The following is a 20824-nucleotide window of genomic DNA, read 5'->3' as shown; positions in this document are numbered from 1 at the left end:
TAATTAAATAATAGAAAATAAGTGGTAGGTTTGAAAGGAATCAGGAAGCAAGATATAATGAACTTGAGTACAGGATTAGAAAAAGCTCCCACCTTCAGGTCGTTCATCAAAGTCCTCATCCTCTTCCTCTGACCCCACTGAATATTCAGACTGATTGTCTGCGAAAGTAACAAGTGTGTGAGGACTGAGCTAGTTTCTTGCTTAAGCCTGTGTTAGGCTCCTCCCACCTGAATCTCTGACTGGAGAGCTTTCTACTCCCAACATGGCCTTTGTTCTCCCAAGTACTGAAAACTATACCAAGTCATGACTCCCCCCAATCTAGGAAAGATTTCCCTCTCTCTGTGTCTCTTTCTCTCACATACACACTTCCACCCCTCACACACCCCACTTCTGCGGGTGTCCTATCCTGTGACTCCTGATCCTTCAGTGATCTGCTTAAAGTAGTAATTCCTAGGGGACCCACCATGACCTCTGGATGACTTCTATATAGCTTCTATTCCCTGTTAGATATTCCCAAACCCTTGGGCTCTCATAAGGAAAGGTTCTTTCTTAGCCTTCTCCCATTTTACCAATACCTAGATCTCTCAGGCTCCCTATGCCCCACTAGATATTCCCTTCCTTTCTATCCCCTAATCTTCACCAGGACAAGGGCAGCATGATCCTTAATTCTCACTAGGCAGGATGGGGCAAAGAACCCTCACCTTGGTCTTCTTGTGCAGCATCATTATAGTTGACTTGTTTCCGAACACGTTTACCCTTGCCAAGATTTCGGGCTAGGTCCTCCTGCTGCTGTTCATAGTGGTGTCGAAGCAACTTTTCCCAGTAATCAGGGTCCACATTTTCTTCCTGCTTGATGATCTCTCGTTCTATCTCCTCAATCTGAGGGGAAGGCAGAGTGAACATTAGCAGCTCCCTAGTCTCCCTACCTAAAGCTATGATTCTTGGCTCATAGCTCCTGGCTCCTTATGTGACCTTTCCTCATCATCCCTACTACTGATGCATATAAATCTTTTCCCTCTCCTGGAGCTAGAACTTCAACATGTCACTTGCCTCACTTCTTTACTTTACCTCCACTCTTTCCCAGCCCACCCTCATTCTCTACTTTTCCAATATCTCTATGAATTCATATGCCTTGCCCGTACTGATTAAGCACTCTATATCTTGAGTCTCTTTGCAAAGCCTGTCTTACCCATTAGATTGTTAGTTTTTTTAAGGAGAAGGACTATTTTCCTATTAGGCAGCTTGGTGGCACAGTGGATAAAGCACAGGACCTGGAGTGAGAAAGACGAACTCAAATCCAGCCTCAGATATTCACTAGCTGTGTCTCTGGGCAAGTCACTTAACTTCTGTCTGCCTAAATTTCCTCAATTGTAAAAGGGGATAATAATAGCTCCTACCTCCCAAGATTACTGTGAAGATCAAACAAACATTTGTAAAATGCTGAGCATGGCACATGGTAAATGCTAAATAAATGGTCATTCTCTTTTCTTCCCTTCCCCATTAGACTGAAATCTTCCAGAGGGGAAGAATGTTCTCTAACCCTCCAATTAAAAGATTTTGTGGGAATTGATCACTACTGAGAAGCAGAACTAGAGGACCCCAGTGTCTAGTTCCTAGTCCCCACCTTGTCCTCTTCACGAACCACATATTGTGCCACTTTGAAGGAGCTGAGATATTCATTCATGTTCTGCACATCAGTATCTTCAGTTGCATCCTGGTTCCGGTCTAGCAGCCGGGCAATGGCCTCATTGTCATAGTGGATCACACTACTATCTTCTTCTTTGTTTTCTCCTTAGTTAAAAGGGACACATGTAATTATGAGGTTTGAGACACCAACCACAACAATGAACAAGAGGCAGAATCTTAAAATAATCAGGGAACAGGAGAAAATGAGGAAAAGACTTTCTCCTCTAGGGAGGTATACAGAAGATTATTTTCCTCCTGGGGACTTTGGCCCAAAATGCACTGGCTCCCAAAACCTAAGGAGCTTTACAGTGAATCAATAAGCATTTATTAAGTGTCTACTATGACATTCATTCCCATCATGCTAGGCAACTGGGGGTACAAAAATGAAAATGAAATAGCTCCTACTGTCCAGGAACTTATATCCTACTGAAGGAAGACAGTATTTATACACCAAGGTATATGTGAAATAAATATATGTAAAAGAAATTTTAGGGGGAGGCACTAATATCTGAGAAGATTAGGAAAGGTTTCATGTAGGAAGTGGCATCTAAACCGAGCTTTGAAGGAAACTAGAGACAATAAGTGTCAGAAACAAAGAGGGATTGCATTCCAGGTATGGAAGGGGTCAGTCAGTACAAAATAATGGAGACACGAGATGGAGTCTCGTGCGAAAGGAACTGCAATAAGGTCAGTTTGGCTATTCCATAGAGCCTAGAAGAGGAGTAACATATAAGACTAGAAAAGGAGGTTGGAGCCAGGTTATGAAGGGTTTTAAATGGCACATAGAAGAATCTATATTTGATCCTAGATGCTAGAGTGAACCACTAGAGTTTACTGAACAGGGAGAATAACATATTAAGATGCATGCTTTATGAATATAAGTTGAGCAGCTGTGGAGGCTGGAGATGAGAGATATAGAAGGTGAGGAAATCAATTAACAGTCTATTGAAATAGTCCAAACTGTGGCAGCTAGCTAGTGCAGTGGATAGTGATGACCTGGAATGTCTCAAACACTAACTAGTGTGTCTCTAGACAAAGTGCTTAACCTCTGTCTGCCTCAGTATCTCTATCTATAAAATGGGGATAATAATAGCATCTATCTCCCAAGGTTGCTGTGAGGATCAAACAAGATAGTACTTGTAAAGTATTCTGTAAATCTTAAAGTGCTAGATAAACACTGTCATCATTTTTATTATTATTTTTACTATTAAGTGTGTGATGAGTGCCTGAACCAGGGTCATACATGTGTGAATAGAGAGAAAAGCAAAACACTTCAGCAAAGAAGGCTCTTGCTACAAAAAGGTGCAGGAGAAAAGATTCTTACCTTCATTTTCATCCTTAAACAGCTCCTCTGTGCCAAATTTCAGGATATCATCAAGCTCCTGCTTGGACATTGAACCTGCCTTAGAGCCTAACCCAGGCCTCACAACCAGGTGTGTCAGCATCATCTTCCTTTTGGCTACCTGGGTAATCCGCTCCTCTACTGAAGCTCGTGTCACAAACCGGTAAATCATCACTTTGTTGGCTTGACCAATACGGTGAGCTCGGCTAAAGGCCTGCAATGGCAAAAGGAAGTAGGACCAGTCCAGGGAACAAAGGAGAGAACATATATCCTCAGAGAAGGGACACTGTGGAAGAGAAGGTACCACCAGAGCCAAAAGAGATCTTTCTCTAGCTCCAGGTTATCCTCCCCTATGTCTCCCCTGCTCTATGAGCAGGGTACCCAAGTTGTTTAAATCTCACCTGGATATCATTGTGGGGATTCCAGTCAGAGTCGAAGATAATGACAGTATCGGCTGTGGCCAGATTGATGCCTAAGCCCCCAGCTCGAGTGGACAGAAGAAAGCAGAACTGCTGGGCCCCAGGGGCTAGGTGAGGAGGGAATTGTAAAGTCAGACCCACCTAGAGACAATTCATTCCCCAAGCCTCTGGCTCTTCTCTTATCCAAACCTATACCCTTCAGAAACTCAGGCAATCAACTCTTGTCAAGAACCAAGGTGACTCCTCGGGAACTAAAGAGTACATCTCTCAGTCACTGATCCTAACAATTAGAACAATTCAAAAGTAGAATGGGCAGCCTTGGGAAAGAGTAAGTTTCCACTCACTAGAGGTCTTCATACAAAGTTTGGAAGATGATCATTTACTGGGGCTATTGTAGCAGGGCTTGTTGTTCAGGTATGAGTTAGAAGGCCTCTGAAGTCTCTGGTAATTCTGAGATCCTGTGATCCCAGGTGTCTATCCCCCAAGTCACTGATACCCTTAGGGACCCATGAGCCCATCCCCAGATCCTCTTTCCCTGAGACACTCTTAAATAAATCCCTTACCATTGAATCGGTCAATAGCCTCCTGCCTTAGTGCTCCAGTGATGCCTCCATCAATTCGTTCATACTTGTAACCCTCATAATCTAAGAAGTCCTCTAACAAATCCAACATCTTGGTCATCTGGAAAAGATAAGAAGGATTTTTTGGGGGAAGGGGAAAATGGAAGAATGGAGAAGGATTGTCTAGGGTAGTAAGGAAATAGAAGGATCATAGGAACCCATCTATTCTTCTTATTCCACCCTACTCTGTAGGAATCCTAATCCCCCTCCTGTTTTCTTTCTTAAAAAAAAAAATCTAAATTTTATTTTTAACTTCCACCGACAAGTATCTGTCATTAGTTTTCAGCCTATTCTAGACCGTTGTTCTGTTCTGGCCTTCAAAATAACCTCTGCTTTCTAACCCCACTTGACTTCCCAAACAGATTAGTTCTTCCTTTCTGGTTGTTTCCCTTTCCTCACCCCTAGATTATTCCTTCCAAGGAGGCACCAAATACCTCCTGCTAGAGATTAGGCAGAGGTCACTCCTTTATAGATCCCAAGCAAGGTAGGCAGCCACCTAGGACACAATTTGTAGGGAAGAAGACTCTTTTAAATATCAAATGTTTTCCATAATATTCATTTTTACATGCTTTGATGTCATAAAATTATGTTCTTCACTGTATGTTAATGTATACTTTGTGATAAATTGTGTATATAATTTTTTTTGAGGGGCAATGAGGGTTAAGTGACTTGCCCAGGGTCACACAGCTAGTAAGTGTCAAGTGTCTGAGGCCAGATTTGAACTCAGGTACTCCTGAATTCAGGGCCAGTGCCACCTACCTGCCCTGCCCCAATTGTGTATATTACAATAAAACATTAAAGCCTTCTGGGGCATAAAAAATTTCCAAGTCTTGCCTAAAACACAGAAATGCCTTACTTTGCCCCACCTCTGACTCTTCTTCTAACCCCCACATTCAGTTTTAGAGGGGGTATTTCCAATACCCCTCAAAGTAAGGATCTTGGGCCGGACATAAACTGGATAACACAGAAATCCAGAAAAATGTTAATCGAAAGGGTTTCCATTACCAAGGATTTCAGTCTTTGAGAAGTCAGAAGTACAAGCAAGCAAAAGAAAGTGGTGGCAGGAAGAAATCAAAAGGGATGAGTTACCTGGGAGAAAATGAGCACCCGGTGGCCCTGTTCCTTCAGTTTCCGAAGCATCTTTTGTAATAGCATAAGCTTCCCTGATGACTTGATAAGAGCCCCACCCTCATACGCCCCACTAGGGAGTTTTGGGGACTCCTAAAATGCAGAAAGGAAAAAAGGAAATAAGAATTAGGAACAATGTTAAAATCCTCCAGTCTCTACTGAATCAAAAAAAACAACAACCAACAAACAAAAAAAAGATAATGCCTAAACTTAACCTAATCCCCACAGTCCTCAGAGACCTATCCATTGCTTAGGGTTAGTTTTAGAATTAGGCTTAGAAATGAAATTAGGGTTAGAAAAGGAAATGGAATTAAGGTTAAGGTTAGAAATGAAGATAGAGTTATGGTTAGAAGTACCAATTAGACATGGAATTAGGCATCACCTACAACCCTTCTCCATCCCTTCCCTCTAATCCCAGATTTTTTTTTCCTTGGAAAACAATTTTTTTCTTTCCCTTAGGATTTTCTTTTTCTAGATTACTGGCCACCAATTTAGTTTCCAGCTCTTCCCCCCTACTAGCCCCATAGGTCCCACACCATAGCAGCCACAGGAAAGAGGTAGGGGTGGTTGCAGCACTTCTTCAGATCCATCATAATGTTGAGCAATGATACTTGGTTTCCACCACCTCGAGAATTCAATGCCTCAAAATTCCGAGTCAGGATATATTTGTAATATTTCCTGGTGGGAGGGGGAAAGATTAGGATGAGGCATTTGGTCACAAACCACCCCACCCCCGATAAATCCCCACCTACCCCCATCTCAAGGACCCAGGTGTTTAGCCCCCCAGCCTCACTTCTGCATGGGGCTGAGCTCCACCCTAACAATGAGCTCCGTCTTGGCAGGCATGTTCTTGAAGACATCTGCTTTGAGCCTCCGAAGCATATGTGGCCCCAGTAGGTCATGCAGTTTCTTGATTTGGTCCTCTTTGGAGATGTCAGCAAACTCTTCCAGAAAACCTTCCAAGTTGCTGGAAGCAGAAAGAAGAGAAAGGCAAAAACTCATAACTTTAAGGCCTATAGTCCTCAGGGTACCAGGACTAATTCCATTCCTATAGCCATCATTTATCCAAATTTGTTCTTCATAGATCTATTACTGTTTTCCAGATCACTCTTAGTCTTTTCTGTAGCCCTAATTTTCCTCATTATACCAACCGAATTGTTCCTTATAATTCTACCCCATAATTAGGATTAAAACAAGAAGAAAGATGAAATTAGAATTGGAGATGGGAAAACAAAGATGTTTAAGAGTTCAGAGGATAAGAACCAAGGAGCGGGGCTAGAGAGCTGTGTGTAGAATAGGATGGGGAAGAAGATGGATACTTACTTAAATCTTTCTGGGGTAAGGAAGTTAAGCAGGTGGAAGAGTTCCTCTAGATTGTTCTGAAGGGGGGTTCCTGTCAGCAGCAACTTATGATCAATCTTGTAGCCATTCAATACCCTAAAGAACTGGAAGTGGGGCCAGGGTGAAGGACAAGGAAAGCATATCAGCAACTTAGAGTATCTGGCCCCTTAATACCTACCTTTCCTCACTCCTCAGCTCATTTCCAGAGACAAGGTTATTTTGCCCACATACCCCCTGCCTCTTTCCCACCTTTAGTACATTTCTCCCTCAGGGATCTAGGTATTTAGCCTCAAACCACCCCCACTCTCTTAAAAGGTTGTCAGATTCTTAGTAGGAAAGAATAAGAGAGTTCCTTGGTGTCTTGTTATCACCCTCACCTTGGATTGGTTATTCTTGAGCCGGTGGGCCTCATCTACCACAAGGCAGGCCCAACGAATAGAGCCAAGTGCTGCTTGGTCAATGGTGATCAATTCATATGATGTCAGCAGAACATGGAACTTCACTTGTGCCTCCCTCTGCCAACATAATAATTGATTCATCCAGATGTTACCCAAACAGTACATGATCTCCAGTCCCCAGTCCCTGCCCAAAACTGAGGTATTCTGCCTCCCTTCAAATCTCCAAAATGAATTAAGTATCTTATTTTACAGCCTTGACTTCAAAACCTATAAGGACCCATATTTACAGTTCTTAATGCTTCTTTTCCTTACAGAATCAAATGTGAAGCCCCACATACACAAAGATTTAAAACAAAAAGAACACCCTGGGAGTGCCTTCAGTGTTCCAAGTCTACAGTATATTCTTTGATGAAGAAGGGAGAGAAAAAATGAAGGAACTAGGCAGGGGAGGGGGCATCATACTAATGAGGTGAAGGAGGAATAGTGCAGGTTTAGTAGCATGGGAGGAAAGAAGGTATGATGTTAAGGGACCTACCCTCATCTTAAAGGCCTTTTTGCCGCCCTTGATAGCATTATCTTCAAAGGAGAATTCATTCTCTCGGATAATGGCACGGCTATCCTTGTCCCCAGTGTATGTCACCACATAGAACTTGGGGGCCCACATCTGGAACTCCCGTTCCCAATTAATGATGGTGGAGAGTGGAGCACTCACCAGGAATGGACCTTTTGTGTGGCCCTGGAGGATAAGAGGAAGACTGGGTCATAACTCATTAATCCAGCCTCTTGGCTTATACTCCCTCAGATATCCAGTCAGTCCTCCCTCCTCTATCACAATCAGCTCTCGTTTAGTTCAAAGATTTAGAGGAAAAGACATATGGGAATCAGTGGAGAGTGAGGAGTAAAAGAAAATAATTTCTAAATCAGTGGTGGCCCTTGGGAAAGGAAAGGTGGAGAACTGTCAGCAAGCCCTGGGGTGGGATATAGACTCAAGGGCCAATCTCTGCTCCCCTCAGGGACCCTGGTATCTGGCACCTCCTTATAAAGGGAGTAAAGGAAGACGATGGTTTGAATGGTCTTGCCCAGGCCCATCTCATCAGCAAGAATGGTATCAGTGCCCTGGGCCCATGAGAATCGTAGCCAATTTAGCCCCTCCAGCTGGTATAAGTGCAGCGTGCCCCCTGTGGCTGTGATGAACCTCGGCTGATTCTCATACTTCACTGTAGGCTGTGAGATAAGAGGTCAGAAGTCAGAAGAATGGTCAGAATTAGTCATTTAGACACTGCATCCCCCCTCTCCAGTTATAATTTCAAGTTGACTATATCTGTCAATAGTATATAAAACAGGGTTTTTTTTAAATTTCAAAGTGAACTCCTGAAAATTAGTTTACTTCTTTTGTCTATTTTCATTCAGATAGCTCTCAAAAATATCATGCGGCAGAGCTGAAGAGGCTAATGGAAACTGTGGTCCCTGGTTGTTCTTCTACCCCTCCCCTCTTCTCCTAGAACAGGCAGTCAGTTGGTGAATTGGATAGAGCACTGGACTTAGAATCAGGAAGACTTATTTTCATGAGTTTAAAACTGGCCTCAGGGGGCAGCTAGGTGACGCAGTGAATAGAGCACCGGCCCTGGAGTCAGGAGTACCTGAGTTCAAATCCGGCCTCAGACACTTAACACTTACTAGCTGTGTGACCCTGGGCAAGTCGCTTAACCCCAATTGCCTCACTAAAAAAAAAAAAAACAAAAAAAAACTGGCCTCAGAAACTTATTAGCTGCATTACCCTGGGCAAGTCATTTAATCCTATTTGCCTTAGTTCGTCATCTGTAAAATGAGCTGTAGATGGAAATGGCAAACTACTTCAGTATCTTTGCCAAGAAAACCTCAAATTAGATCACAAAGAGTGACAGAAAACATGACTGAAATAACCAAACAACTTCTCCTAGAGATTAATTCCTAACAGCTTCAGGGTCAGGGTTAACTGCTGGAGAACTGACTACTTATGAAGTTAGAATCTACATTTGCCTTCTCTTTTTACTTTCTGATGCCACAGACTGTGATAAGAGAGGGACTCACATCATTGGTGGGAGAGGTAGGAGGGCCGTCTCCCTGAAGTTCCTTTTTCTTTTTCTTATACTTTCGAGGCTGAGCAGGGTCCTCCCCCATTATTAGTTCCCTAGGAGACAGAGGAAAGTATAAGCCTTAGGCTTGGTCCGAGAAGGCATATTCCATAGCCTGCTCTCCTCTTTCCATCACAGGCCCTTTTCTTATCTTCCACAGCTTTGGACTCTGTTTCTACTTTCCACAACCGAGGCCCCTTCACTATCCCCCAACCAACATACCATCTCTACAGTCCATTTCTCTCCACCCATGGATCTCTTTTTATCATTCCCAACTCAGGCTTTACTCTTTGTATTATACATCTTCTTTAAGCCTATTCCAAATAAACCCACCATATTTCCTGTAATCCTATTCTTTTAGTTGAATCTATATCACCTTCTCCTCCTCATCCTCTTCCCCACTCCTCTTTCTCCCTACCCTCCAGCTATAATTGGCCATTTTTCTATTCCCCAATCCTTATGCCCCGCTTTCCCCCTGACCGGTGCCTCCAGTAGCTGTTTTTGTGGGCATCATATTCAGGAATGTTCATTTCATCTTCCTCCCAAGTTGACTGGTCATATGGCAGGTCTCTCCATTTTACCAAGTAGTGGTAGTTTCCCTTCTTGTCCATGCTTTGAGGGGTAGGGGAGGGAAAGGATTAGAAAGAATGGAATAGGATATAAATAAAAAGTCTTACTTTACATATGAAGCAGTAGACATTTATAACTTAATGGCTCAGGAGGTAATAAAGGCAGAAAATACAAACAATTCATAAGCAAGTTGAAATACTTGAAGCATATCTCGAAACTTCTGATGCTGACACCCTTGACATGGATGAACTCATGGATCAACTTTTTGGTCAGCTAACTGAACTGCACTATATCTTGTATTTTTATGAATGAACAGGAACAAAGGTGCATATAGGGTGAGCTGGGCTAGAATACTCTCTGATCTTACTCCTCCCCAATGTCTCTGAAGTGTCTGACCAAGTTTTGATCATCAGTTAATTCTCCAATATTGAATCCAATATTTCCCTTCTAAAGAGAAGAAGAACTCTTTTGGGTTTTTTTGAGAAGAACTCTTAATATTGAGGGGCTATTGCTACAATAATTCAGAAGATAATTCTGAAGGGTCATCCTGTGATTCCTATATTTACCTGTGATTGATGATTCTGTGAACAGTCATCCACTCTGGTTTGATGCCAAATCGGTAGAACTTTTCCTCCATCTCAGCATAGTGTGGGTCTTTGCTCTTTCTCTTGTCACTCTTCCCATCATCTTCACCAGAACCATAGTCCAGTGGTGGAGGCTCATCCATATCATTTTTTCGTTGGTAATTGCGGTACATCACCAGATGAAAAATCTCCAGCTGGTAAGGAGAGGAGGATAAAGAAGCTTAGAAACATCTCTGTAAGAAGAGAGATGGATGGAGGTAGGGAATGGGAGAGGATAGAAAAAGAAAAAAGGGATGACTCAAGGGGCAATAAGGGGCAAGAATAAGGAAATGAATCCCTCATTTTACAGATAAGAAAAATGGATGCATAAAAAAGTGATCTGCTCAAAATCACACAGGGAATACAGTGCCAAGATTTAAACCCAGGTCATTTTACTCCAAGTTCATTATTTTTTCCACTACACCAAGTTGTTTCCCAAATATCTGGGGACACAGGATGAAAAGCACATGATATAAAGAAGAGTGTGGAAACGATGATATTGAGAAGGGGCTAAAGGAAGAAAATGAATTGGAACCAATGATTAAAGGCTAACTGTGTAGAATATAAAGAATGAAAAATAAAATAAAATAAATAATAATTAAAAAAAAGAATGAAGAAGCTGAGCTTGAAAGCTAGATGATAAGAATGCAAAGTATTATGTGAGAAGCAAAGAATATAAGCCATTGGAATGAGAAGATGAAAGCCATTACCTGAAGCTCCTTGGCCCAAGAGCAGTGCCAGTAGGATAGTCCGACCCACTTGACAAAGAACTCTCGCTCAGAGCGGCCTTGCAGAGGACGGGGAACTTGGATGTCAGGTGATCCCTCAGCCAGTTGAGGAGCTGGAGCTGCCACAGGGGGCTCTCCCCACCTCCAGTACAAGATCTTCTGCACTCGGCCTTTCAGCACAGGGCACTTCACAGAAGACAAAGACAGGAAAAAAGAAAAGACAGAGACAGAAAACATATTACTAGGACAATATGACTGGCATTTTATAAAAGTAGTAGACCATGGGAAGAAAAGAAAATCTAGGGCTTGCGAGTGAAGTGGTGGTAGAGGAAAGGGTGAGAAATGGGGAAGTGGGAGATCAGGGACCAGGAAGATAGCTGGATGATAAATCTTAAGGGAAGTATGGAATTAAAAGGGGGAGTTGAGACAAGGTACTAGCTGTTAGGGATACAACAATGCTCACCGTGCATCGGGGACATAGCCATTCACCATTGGGAATGTCTGGCAGTGGAGGATTCAGACAATGGATATGATAAGAGGAGATACAGGCATCACAGCAGAGTAGCTCTCCTCCATCCTTGCATACTCGGCAATACTCCATGTGATCATCTTCTTCCTCCTTTTCCCCTTCCTCCTCTCCTTCTTCTTCATATTCCTCTTCTTCTTCCTTGGCTTCCCACTGTACTCCCTCCTTTTCCTGAGAGTCAAGGAAAAGACAGACATAGAAATACACCAGGAGAAACAGAGAGGGAGAGAAACCATTTATCAAAGAGGGTCACCTGGTTCTTGAGAGTGGAGGCAAAGATGGGAATATTTAAAAAGTAGGACACCTAGATCTATAAGAGAAGGTAATGTTATGGGTAGGGGAAATACAAGGGTGTGGAAGGCAGAGGTGACAAATCAGGATCCTATGTACTCATTATTTTGAGACTAAGGAAACAAAACTTATGGGTACAGGAAAGAAGTTGAGGATAAGAACCAGAAACTTGGGTCCTGAAAGGAAGGAAATGTCTAGGTCCCTGGGTTAAAGGAATGCCTGGGTGCTAGTTTACTCACACAATGGGGGCAGCTCCACTTGCCCTCAGGAGCCCTGTCGAGCTCAGGATCAAGGCAGACAAGGTGATAAGCGCGAGGGCAGGTGTCACACAGAATGATCTCCCCGCCCTGCTGGCACACCTCACAGTAATCCTGGTGATCCGTCTCATAGCCATCAACTTCCTCCTCCCCAGTCACTGCAGGACAGCCCAGAACTGTCAAACACCCCGGTGAAGACAAAGAAACAGATACAGAAACAGACAGGGACAAAGAAAAGAGAGACCACAAGAGAAAGTAAGAAAGACAGCTAGATATTGAGAGAAAGACAAACACAAAGGCATGCATGCCCCAATGATCCCTTTCCATTTTCTTACCCTTCTTCTTCTTCCTCCCTGGCCGGCCCCGCTTCAGTTTCTTGGTTCGAGTGGTGCCATCAGGCCGGCCTGAGGCACTGTGGATACTGCCACTCTCCAGGTCAGACTCCTCAGCTTCAGGCTCAGGGCCTTCATCACTCTGGAAAACATACTGCCCATAGCCCCGTGGCCCGTCAGCCAGACCAATCCCTGTCCAAACTCCCACCCTAGACAACCATTTTCCAGTTTCTGCTCCTCTCAAAGACCCTAGCATTTGGCCCCCAGATGTCAGGTTTTTTTCCACGTGGTGTCCTACTCCCCACCAAGGGACAAGATAGGGATACTAACCGAGCCTCCCTTCTTCCTTTTGCCACCCAGCAATCCAAGTTTGATTTTGAGTGGTGCCATCTTCTTTCCCCGAAGTTTCTTCCGGCCATCAGGCACTCTGGGGCTCTTACTTCGCCTCTTGTGACCAGGCCCTAGATGGATGGAAAGGGCAGAAATTTAAAACTGGAAGTTTTTTAAAAAATGAAATTTTTGAATTCTTTCTGGGGGCCAGGATTTTACCAAAATCCATTTCTAGGTAGTGTTTCATGCTACCATTCCACAACAAACTACGTTATACCTCTCTTTCCCCCTCAAGTCCCAAGGGTTTAGAGAAGGAAGTTTGGAGGAATACTTTACCTTTGCCTTCTTTGGTTTTGGCTCTTCGGATAGGTGGGGGCTGGACATCAGCAGGAGGTGGTGGAGGCCCAGGGGGAACCGTACTAGTGACGGATGAAACAGCAGATGACACCTGTTCAGCTACAGCTGCTGCTGCTGCTGCAGCTGCTGCCGCCACAGCTGCTGCTGAACCCTTAAAAGGGTTGTTGGCACTGAATTCTCGCCACTTGGCCCCTAGGATTGTCATCATCTTAGACATTGGAATCTTGGGGTTCTTCTTAGCAATAAGGGGCCTGTAAGGAAGGGTGTCAAAGACTCAGACACTCCATCTGGTACAAAATTCCTAGCCACAAAATGACAGTAGTGACCAAGAAAATCCAATGCTAGATCACAGCAAGGCTTCCTCGGGTTAATGATGTGAGCTGTGGGCATGCAGGAAGGGTGCCAACCAGGATTTTAGGGATATAAGATATTGAAGTTCTTGTCTGGAATGGGAGATAAGAATCTTGAAAGACAGAAGGAACCTAAGTCTCAAAATTAGCACTGGAGTAGGTGAGGTGACAAGACTATCTCTGTTCTACTCAAAAGAGATATGAACAACTCATGTGGTAGGAGGTATCACCACTATTACTTATCAGGGTCCTCTATTTCTAGCCAGAAGGTGGCAGTGTTTGCCACAGTGATAATGTCACTTCTTGCCCCCCCACCCCCACCCCAATCCAGAGCTGGGAAAAGGATGAGGGTAAAGCAAAAACCCTGGGGAACTTGGAGGGCACTAAAGTGAAGTGTCTTTCAGTTGTAATTAATAGAGAAAACCCATTTTGGAGAGGGTAGGACCATGAAAAGACTCTGCTCTGTTGCTAGTACCAGAGTTTAAGAAAAGTATGAATGAGATCCTTGGTCATACTTGAGAAATATCCCACCATCCCTTCCTACCTCATGAACTGGCTGAAGGCCTTGTAGTTGGTTAGTGTGTGGTAATCTTCCTCAGAAAATACATGTTCTACATCCTCCAAACCCCACGTTAGGAGTAGTGTGGCTGATGACTTCTGTTCAACCTGGTGGGGATGGAGGTATAAGAGCTGAAGAAAGGGACTCACCTGTCTTAGTATTTCTTGAAATACTCCTGTCTCCCTTTCCACCCTCCCAACCATCTTGTCTTGTCTCTCTTGCTTTCTGTACCATTCCAAAATCTGTTTAATTCAACCAACATCTCCATCACACAGTCAACTCCTAGTCCTCTGTATGACTTTACTTACCTTCTGGCCTCCATCTCCCTCCCCCTTTTTCCGCCGTTTTGTCTTCTTCTCCTTCTTTTCACGGTGCTTCCGACGTCGTTTCCGGCCTGGTCCAGTCCCATACTCGCTGCCTCCACTCTCTGATTTTTCCCGATATTCATCACGTTCAGAGCCAAACTCTTCTTCACTATCCTAAGTGGAGAGAGAACATAACTCTTAAAAATCTAGGAATGTCTTTCCCTAATAAGCAGTGGGAGGCAAGAGCAAGGAAAGCTAGAACTTGTTGAGGAGAAGGAGATTACAGGTCAACAAGATGGGAGACAGGAAAATAGGACTCCCCTGATGGCCCCAGTTTCAGCAGGCAGATAAGTGGCCCTCATCTTGGGGTCCAGAGAGGGAATGAAGCCTCTCTTGACATTTAGTGTAAGGGTTGTAGGGACAGGGGAATTAAGGGAAAAGATGGCACTTTCGGGGTCTGTTGTGGGTTCCTCTACTCACAAGCTTCTTCCGTTTCCGTGGCTTCCCTGGTTTGTTCTCCTTCTGTTTTCTGGGTCCTCGTTTTCTCTTTTTCACTCCAAGAGCTGAAGGTGGGAGCCCAATCTCATCTTCATCTTTGAGGCAGAGAACAAAGTCACCCTGGAGAACTTAAACATCTAGTCCTCTAGATCTTACTCCTCCTAGAGACCCAGCTTCCACTTTCTTCAGGGACTGAGGCATTTAATCTATCCCAACCCTGTCTCCCATCACTTAGTCTTTTCAAAAACTTAAGAGATGCTGAGTACAGGATTGTTCTGAAAATGAGGGCAGAGGTCACAAGGAAAAGTATAGACAAATCCTTGTATTAACTTGCCCCCAGTCAAGGATTAGGTTCCAGGTTATAGACCATGACAGGGCTCCTTCCTCTCACTCTCACCTGTGACCCGGCCCCAACCACAGCCCCCAAACCAGCCAGCTGGCCCTCTGCCTGGAAGCTGTGGAAGCCATGCCCAGTCACTTGCTTGGCATAATCCCAAGGTTTGGGGAAAATACAAGCAGGCAGTTCCCTCAATCATTTGCTGAGAAGGGGGAGTCAGTAGCCAAATAAATAGAATTTTATGATTAATCAAGGAAGTTTTGATATCTGTCTGGGAGATAGAAGGTTAGAAAACACCAGGCATCCATTTCTATTTTGCCTGCAATTCACCAACCCTATTGTTTACCCCCAAACTATAGTCCCTGTTGGGAAAAGAAACCATCACTTTCACTTCTTACCAATAAGACTCTAAGTGTCTAACCTGATCTAAAAAATGCTGTTTCTGCCACTATTACCCAAGATTCAGTTTGATCTTAGTAATAATAATAATAATAGTTAGCATTTACATAGTACATTAAGGAGCACTTTACACATATTATTTTATCACCTTGTGAGGTAGATGCTATTATTGTTCTCAGGCTAAGAGAGGTTATTGCCCAAAATCACACTGTTGGGAAGTACCAAAGTCAGAATTTGAACTCAGATCTTCCTGACTCCAAGTTTAGCACTCTATGTACTACTCAAAGGTTCTGCCACCACTTCCTGCTCCAGAAGTATTCTTTCCAAACTAGGATGAATATCTAGCATCAGTCTTAAATGCTAGCTTTTGCTTCCCTTAGGGAATGTAGATATTCTGTCCCTGGGTCAATATTTCTCCTAGTCTGCAAAGTTCTTTATAATAAACTTTACTGGGTAGGTAGTATATTGTTATCCCCATTTTATAGATTAGAAAACTGAAACTAGAGAGAAGGGAATAAACATGTATACAGTACTATCTGTATGAAGCACTTTTTACAATTACTCATTTGAGATAATAGGTTAATTGACTTGCCCATCCTCACACTAAAAAAGTGTAGACACTAGATCTGAAAAAGAAATTCAGGTCTTTCTGACTTTGAGTCTTATAGTCTTTCCATCTTGGGGATCTAGGCTTTCCGACTTTACATATACCCCACCATATACTCAGTGATATGTGCAACAGAAAGTCTGAGACAAAGGCTGACATATTTATCACACACAATAAACACAGGCTGCTTACTTACATCTACTCTCATGAATATAAATGCAGTACCTGCCAGCATCAAGGTAAAAACACTGGCTTTTGCCCCAGAAGCCTATTTCAGAAGAATGGGGCTAGCTCTTACTGGTATTCCCTTACCTTGTCTCCCATTCCTTTTTTTCAGTGACCCATTGTTCACAATAAATGTTGGGAAGCACTGATGCCACAAGGACATTATTCTCTAATTTGCTTTGCTCTGGCCCCCCTAGCACCAGTCCAACAAGCCATACCTGTCGTGCTTGGGCAGAGGCAACAGCAGGAGGGGACAACTTAGTGAAGCCCAGCCTAGCCCAGCCCCCTTACTTTAGGCTACATTTTCCTACCTTCTATAACCAAAGGCAAACTAACAACTAGCACCAAAATACTATTATTTTTCTGTCCCAGAAACCTACTATTGTTCCCTTCTTCCCCATAATTCCTGCTTCCTTTAATGATCAAGGTACTAAGCCCTCCCACCCCCCCACCCCCTTTTACTTTTTTTTTTTGAAAGCTCTTAATTTATGTTTGGGGCAGGGAAGGGGAATGTGTGGGGACAGAGCAACAGAATGTGTGCCTGAATACTGAGAATAGAGTGAGAACTGTTGCTGGAAGCTCTTTGACAAGTTCTCTCTAAACCCAGAGACTTTATTAATATGAAAATGGAAAGGGGTTAATGGTGAGGACAGGCCAGTTGGTTAAGGATTAGAGGAACAGCATGAATTAGTTGGGGAAGGCAAGAGGGACAGGACATAGGCCTGATGAACTCTTTAATGTTTGAGCCTTTCCAGCTACAGGTGGAGATGCAGCTAACCTCCACCTGATCCTGGGGAAAGCTGGATTGGGGAAGAAAATCAAGGAGAAAAGGAGAGAGGTAAAGAAAAGAGAAGCTAAGTCTCAACTCCTCTGTCTCACCCGCTGGCCTGAAGCCCAGGCTCTCCCACTTCCCTGGCTCTGATCCCTGAGGGGGCTGGCAAGCTAGAATAAGGAGGAGGAGCCTCAGAAAAGGCCTGCCCTCCCCTTTCCTTTCTATCTCACCATCAATCTCTCACACACATATATTTATTTTTTCTCAAATTCCCCTCCCTCCCCCCACAACGAACCACCATAATAGGGCCCCTGCACATGCGTATTGCAAGGAGAGGGTGGGTTTTTATTTTCAAGCCTTTTGCGAAGAAACTACTAGAATTTTCCACACCACCCATATCCTACCCTCCCCCCTCCCCAAGCAATCACATCTAAATATTATATTATTTCTTTATACTTGCCAGAAGGGGGAGGGGAAAGAGATTCAGTTTTGGCTCCCTTTTTTCCCCTCCCCCCCGCAGGAGTCTTTGGATTTGAAATACTGAACAATGTACAGAGGTTGGTGGGAGGAGAAAGAGGTAAAGTTGGGCCCAGTTAAGAATGTGAAACAAAATGGGGATGAGGGAAAAGCAGTCAGGGGGAAAAACAATAGAGAGCTGCAGAATATACAAATTCATATTCCACTTAGGAGTTTGGGCCAGAAAGGGAGCCTTAAATACATGGGGCAAACTTCTTAGGGTCAGTGTTTGCCTTCCTCATACCTGGGGAGACAAAGAAAGGAAGGGAAGCTAAAATATATTTCCCCCAAAGTTTTTTTTTGCTTCAGAAAATTACCTAACAAGAATGTTTACTCACTCAAACTTGGAGGGAGGGTTTAGGTAGGGGCAAAATTGCCCTGAGAAGGGGAATTAGGATTGTTTTTAATTTCAAACCCAAAATGAAACAATTTGTTATCTTCAAATGTCTGCTTATTTATTAGGGAAATAGGCTTCAAAATCGGGGAGCAATGGGGACCAAACAAAGACAACCCCAACCTCTGTTGTTTTTCTTGCTTTCTTTCCCAGCTCTCCCCTCTTTTATTAGCCTGGTTTTGAAAATGACCAAAGAGGATTACCTAACCTGAGAACTCAGCAGACAAGAATCCATCCCCTAATCCCATTTTCCCTCCTCTCTTTTTCTCTTGGTCACTTTCTAGGTTTATTGTAAGTGCTTAATAAATGTTTAATCGAATTGACACCTGTCTCCCAAATTCTCCCATTTCCACTAAAAAAAACATGTGTTCCCTTCAAGGTAATTTTTCTACTCGTTTCCTATTTCACAGACTTTAGGGGAAAATAATGAATTATTTCATTTTCAATTAGACACTCCCTTCCTCTCTCCCTTTTGGACCCTCTCCCTATCCCCCCCCTTCCCCTCCCACCCTTACTTCTTTTGTTGTTCAACTGAAGTATATGCAGGCATATCTGCTATACATGGCACCTATCTATATTTCAGTCTTAAGAACATTGGGCATCAATAGGAGCTGGGGGAAAAAAAAACAAGTAAAGCAGTATAGTGTAGTGAAGAGGACTTGATTTGGAGTTAGAATTCCAGCTCTCTAGAACCCTTTACTACCTGTGTGACTTTGGGCAAGTCATTTAACCTATCTTTGACTCACTTTCCTCATCTTTAAAAAGAAGGGGTTAGACTCCATGACCTCTAAATTCCCTTCCCAACTTTAAATCTGTAAGGCTATTAAGTCCGCTCCAGGGGATGGGGATGAAAGCGTCCTGTCTGTCATTTTCTAATATAAGGTATGAATACATGTAAAGTTCACATTATTTTTTGCATTTCTAGAACTAGCCACACAAGTTTGTCGGAGGTGGGGTGGCCACTGAGTCCCTGATGAGGCAACTGTTATCTCCAAGCAGTGGTTACTTATTAAAGCTGCTCGTGTGAGAAAGCTGGGGGGGGGAGTGATGGACCTCTTATAACAAACACCACAGGAGGTGAGGTGTTCCACATCCCTCAGAGTCACCCCCTCAAAGAGGTGACTGTGGTGGAGGCAATCAGGAAAGTCACAACCACTGAAGCCCCAGGACCACAGTAGTGGGGTCACTCAAGGACAAAAGAGGGTCAATGGCTCAAAGTGGAAGGGGGATTCCCGGGGTGGGAATAGACACCCTTTCACTACAGAAGGGCCTAGCATTACATATGGGGGGGGGAAGGGAAGGAATAGAAAGAGGTGGAGTTGTCGGTGGGTGTATCTGGTTTTCCCTTTACGCACCCTGCCCACCCCCACTTCCAAGATCTTGGGCAGAGGGTAAGGGGGGGCTTTATTCGCCGGGCAGTGGTGTGTGTACAAAAGTCCCACGGCCACCAGAAAAACAAGCCCGGTTCCCTCACGGCCAGAAGCGCCCGGGCGAGCAGCGTGTCCGTCCCCAGGTGGCCAGGAGGGACTCCTCCCCCGTTCCGAGACCCGAGAAGGACTAGCCTCATGCCGCCCCCCGCAAATGCATACACAGCCACCGTCTAATTTTACATTTAGTCAGACCCCCAAACGGGCTTGAACTCTCAGAACCACAGCCACCATCGCCACTCTCCGCCGCCGCCTCCCCCTCCCCCGCCAGTCGAGGGGGGGGGAGACGTCTGGCGCTCAAGCAGGGCCCGAAAGCGCGGCGGGAGTAGGGGGGGGGTCGTCTCGGGTTCGACCGCTCCTAATACCCCGAAGAAGAGAAAGGAAGGGAGGAAGAAAGGGGGGGAACCACACACACCCCACCAAGCCTCCCCTCCCCCTACGGCTGCGACCAAGAGTTGGCTCCTCAGTCCGCGCGCCCGCTCAGCTGGCGCCCGGCGTTCCGCCGCGGCCGCGGCCGGAGACTCCCCCCAGAGCGGGGGGAGGGGGCTGGCCTGGGGGAGGGGATGCGAGGCCCGCTCGGCCAGCAGGTCGGCCCACCGGCCCGGAAAGCTTCCCGGCCTCAGGCCCGGGGCGGGCGGGCGGGCGGGCGGGGAGGGAGGGAGGGAGTGGGGGGGCATGCAAGCAGGCGGGCTGGCTGTTCCGTCGTCCGCGCGCCCCCGGACTCGACTCCTCTCCGTCCGCGCGGTGGGTGCCTTTCGCGCTCCCTCCCCTGCCCTCTTCTCTCCACCCCCACCCCCAGCTCCTCCGCGCGCGCCTGCCCGACACCCCCCACCCGAGCCCCCTCTCGCGCCCAACGGTTTCGGAACTTTGGGCTCGCGGCGATCGGGAGTAAAAGGGGGGGGGAGTTCGGCGGGTGTCCTTCGATCGCGTCTTTACCTGGAGGTGGGGGCGGGGGCGGCGGGGGCGGCGGGGGCGGTGGCGGTGGCGGGAAGAGGTGGCAGCTGGGGGGACTGTGGCGGCCGCGGCCCCGGTCGTGCCCCGGCGGCCCGCGTCCGACAACTCCCTCGTCGTCTTCCTCTTCGTCGTCCTCATCCGCCGCCTCCACCTCCTCTTCGCCCTCTTCTTCCTCCTCCTCTTCTTCCTCCTCAGACACTACCATCTCCTCCTCCTCCTCCTCCTCGTCCCTCAGAGGGGAAGCCATCCTGTAGCTCTGGCCCCCCCACCACCCCCCCACCCACCGCCCGCCTGCCTCCCCCACCACTACCACCACCACCACCACCACCACCACCACCACCACCTCCTCCTCCTCCTCCTCCTCCTCCTCCTCGTCGTCGTCGTCCTCCTCCTCCAACTCACCTCCTCCCCCAGCCCCC

General features: G+C 45.4%; 1 protein-coding gene and 1 long non-coding RNA gene across 7 annotated transcripts in view; one reads left to right on the top strand and one right to left on the bottom strand.

Moving 5' to 3' along the window:
• CHD3 (chromodomain helicase DNA binding protein 3) overlaps positions 1 to 20684 on the bottom strand; it is a 29868-nt gene extending 9184 nt beyond the window's left edge. For 2 of the 6 annotated variants that reach the window (XM_044001186.1, XM_044001190.1), the window contains exons 1-26: positions 20388 to 20684; positions 14757 to 14869; positions 14280 to 14450; positions 13957 to 14078; positions 13042 to 13313; positions 12706 to 12836; positions 12379 to 12529; positions 12026 to 12219; positions 11433 to 11666; positions 10952 to 11155; positions 10185 to 10396; positions 9529 to 9660; positions 9005 to 9104; positions 7967 to 8158; positions 7470 to 7670; positions 6914 to 7051; positions 6519 to 6640; positions 5989 to 6162; positions 5732 to 5873; positions 5157 to 5288; positions 4011 to 4128; positions 3430 to 3554; positions 3011 to 3242; positions 1625 to 1791; positions 702 to 879; positions 93 to 158 (exon numbers count right to left, since the gene is read on the bottom strand). In XM_044001186.1, coding sequence (XP_043857121.1) covers positions 93 to 158; positions 702 to 879; positions 1625 to 1791; positions 3011 to 3242; positions 3430 to 3554; positions 4011 to 4128; positions 5157 to 5288; positions 5732 to 5873; positions 5989 to 6162; positions 6519 to 6640; positions 6914 to 7051; positions 7470 to 7670; positions 7967 to 8158; positions 9005 to 9104; positions 9529 to 9660; positions 10185 to 10396; positions 10952 to 11155; positions 11433 to 11666; positions 12026 to 12219; positions 12379 to 12529; positions 12706 to 12836; positions 13042 to 13313; positions 13957 to 14078; positions 14280 to 14450; positions 14757 to 14869; positions 20388 to 20652 — 4288 coding nt within the window. In that variant the 5' untranslated portion in view covers positions 20653 to 20684. The remainder of the gene's footprint in view (positions 1 to 92; positions 159 to 701; positions 880 to 1624; positions 1792 to 3010; positions 3243 to 3429; positions 3555 to 4010; positions 4129 to 5156; positions 5289 to 5731; positions 5874 to 5988; positions 6163 to 6518; positions 6641 to 6913; positions 7052 to 7469; positions 7671 to 7966; positions 8159 to 9004; positions 9105 to 9528; positions 9661 to 10184; positions 10397 to 10951; positions 11156 to 11432; positions 11667 to 12025; positions 12220 to 12378; positions 12530 to 12705; positions 12837 to 13041; positions 13314 to 13956; positions 14079 to 14279; positions 14451 to 14756; positions 14870 to 20387) is intronic. The other 4 variants (XM_044001189.1, XM_044001191.1, XM_044001188.1 and 1 more) reach the window with 3 other exon arrangements.
• The window catches only part of LOC122753647, a 28768-nt gene continuing 28057 nt past the window's right edge, over positions 20114 to 20824 (top strand). Inside the window, exon 1 of the long non-coding RNA XR_006356297.1 lies at positions 20114 to 20195. This is a non-coding gene — a long non-coding RNA (uncharacterized LOC122753647). The remainder of the gene's footprint in view (positions 20196 to 20824) is intronic.

Source organism: Dromiciops gliroides, chromosome 4 (assembly GCF_019393635.1).
Source record: "Dromiciops gliroides isolate mDroGli1 chromosome 4, mDroGli1.pri, whole genome shotgun sequence".
NCBI lineage: Eukaryota > Metazoa > Chordata > Mammalia > Microbiotheria > Microbiotheriidae > Dromiciops > Dromiciops gliroides.
The sequence above is the reverse complement of the archived record's forward strand: the minus strand, read 5'-3'. Positions and strand labels throughout refer to the sequence as shown.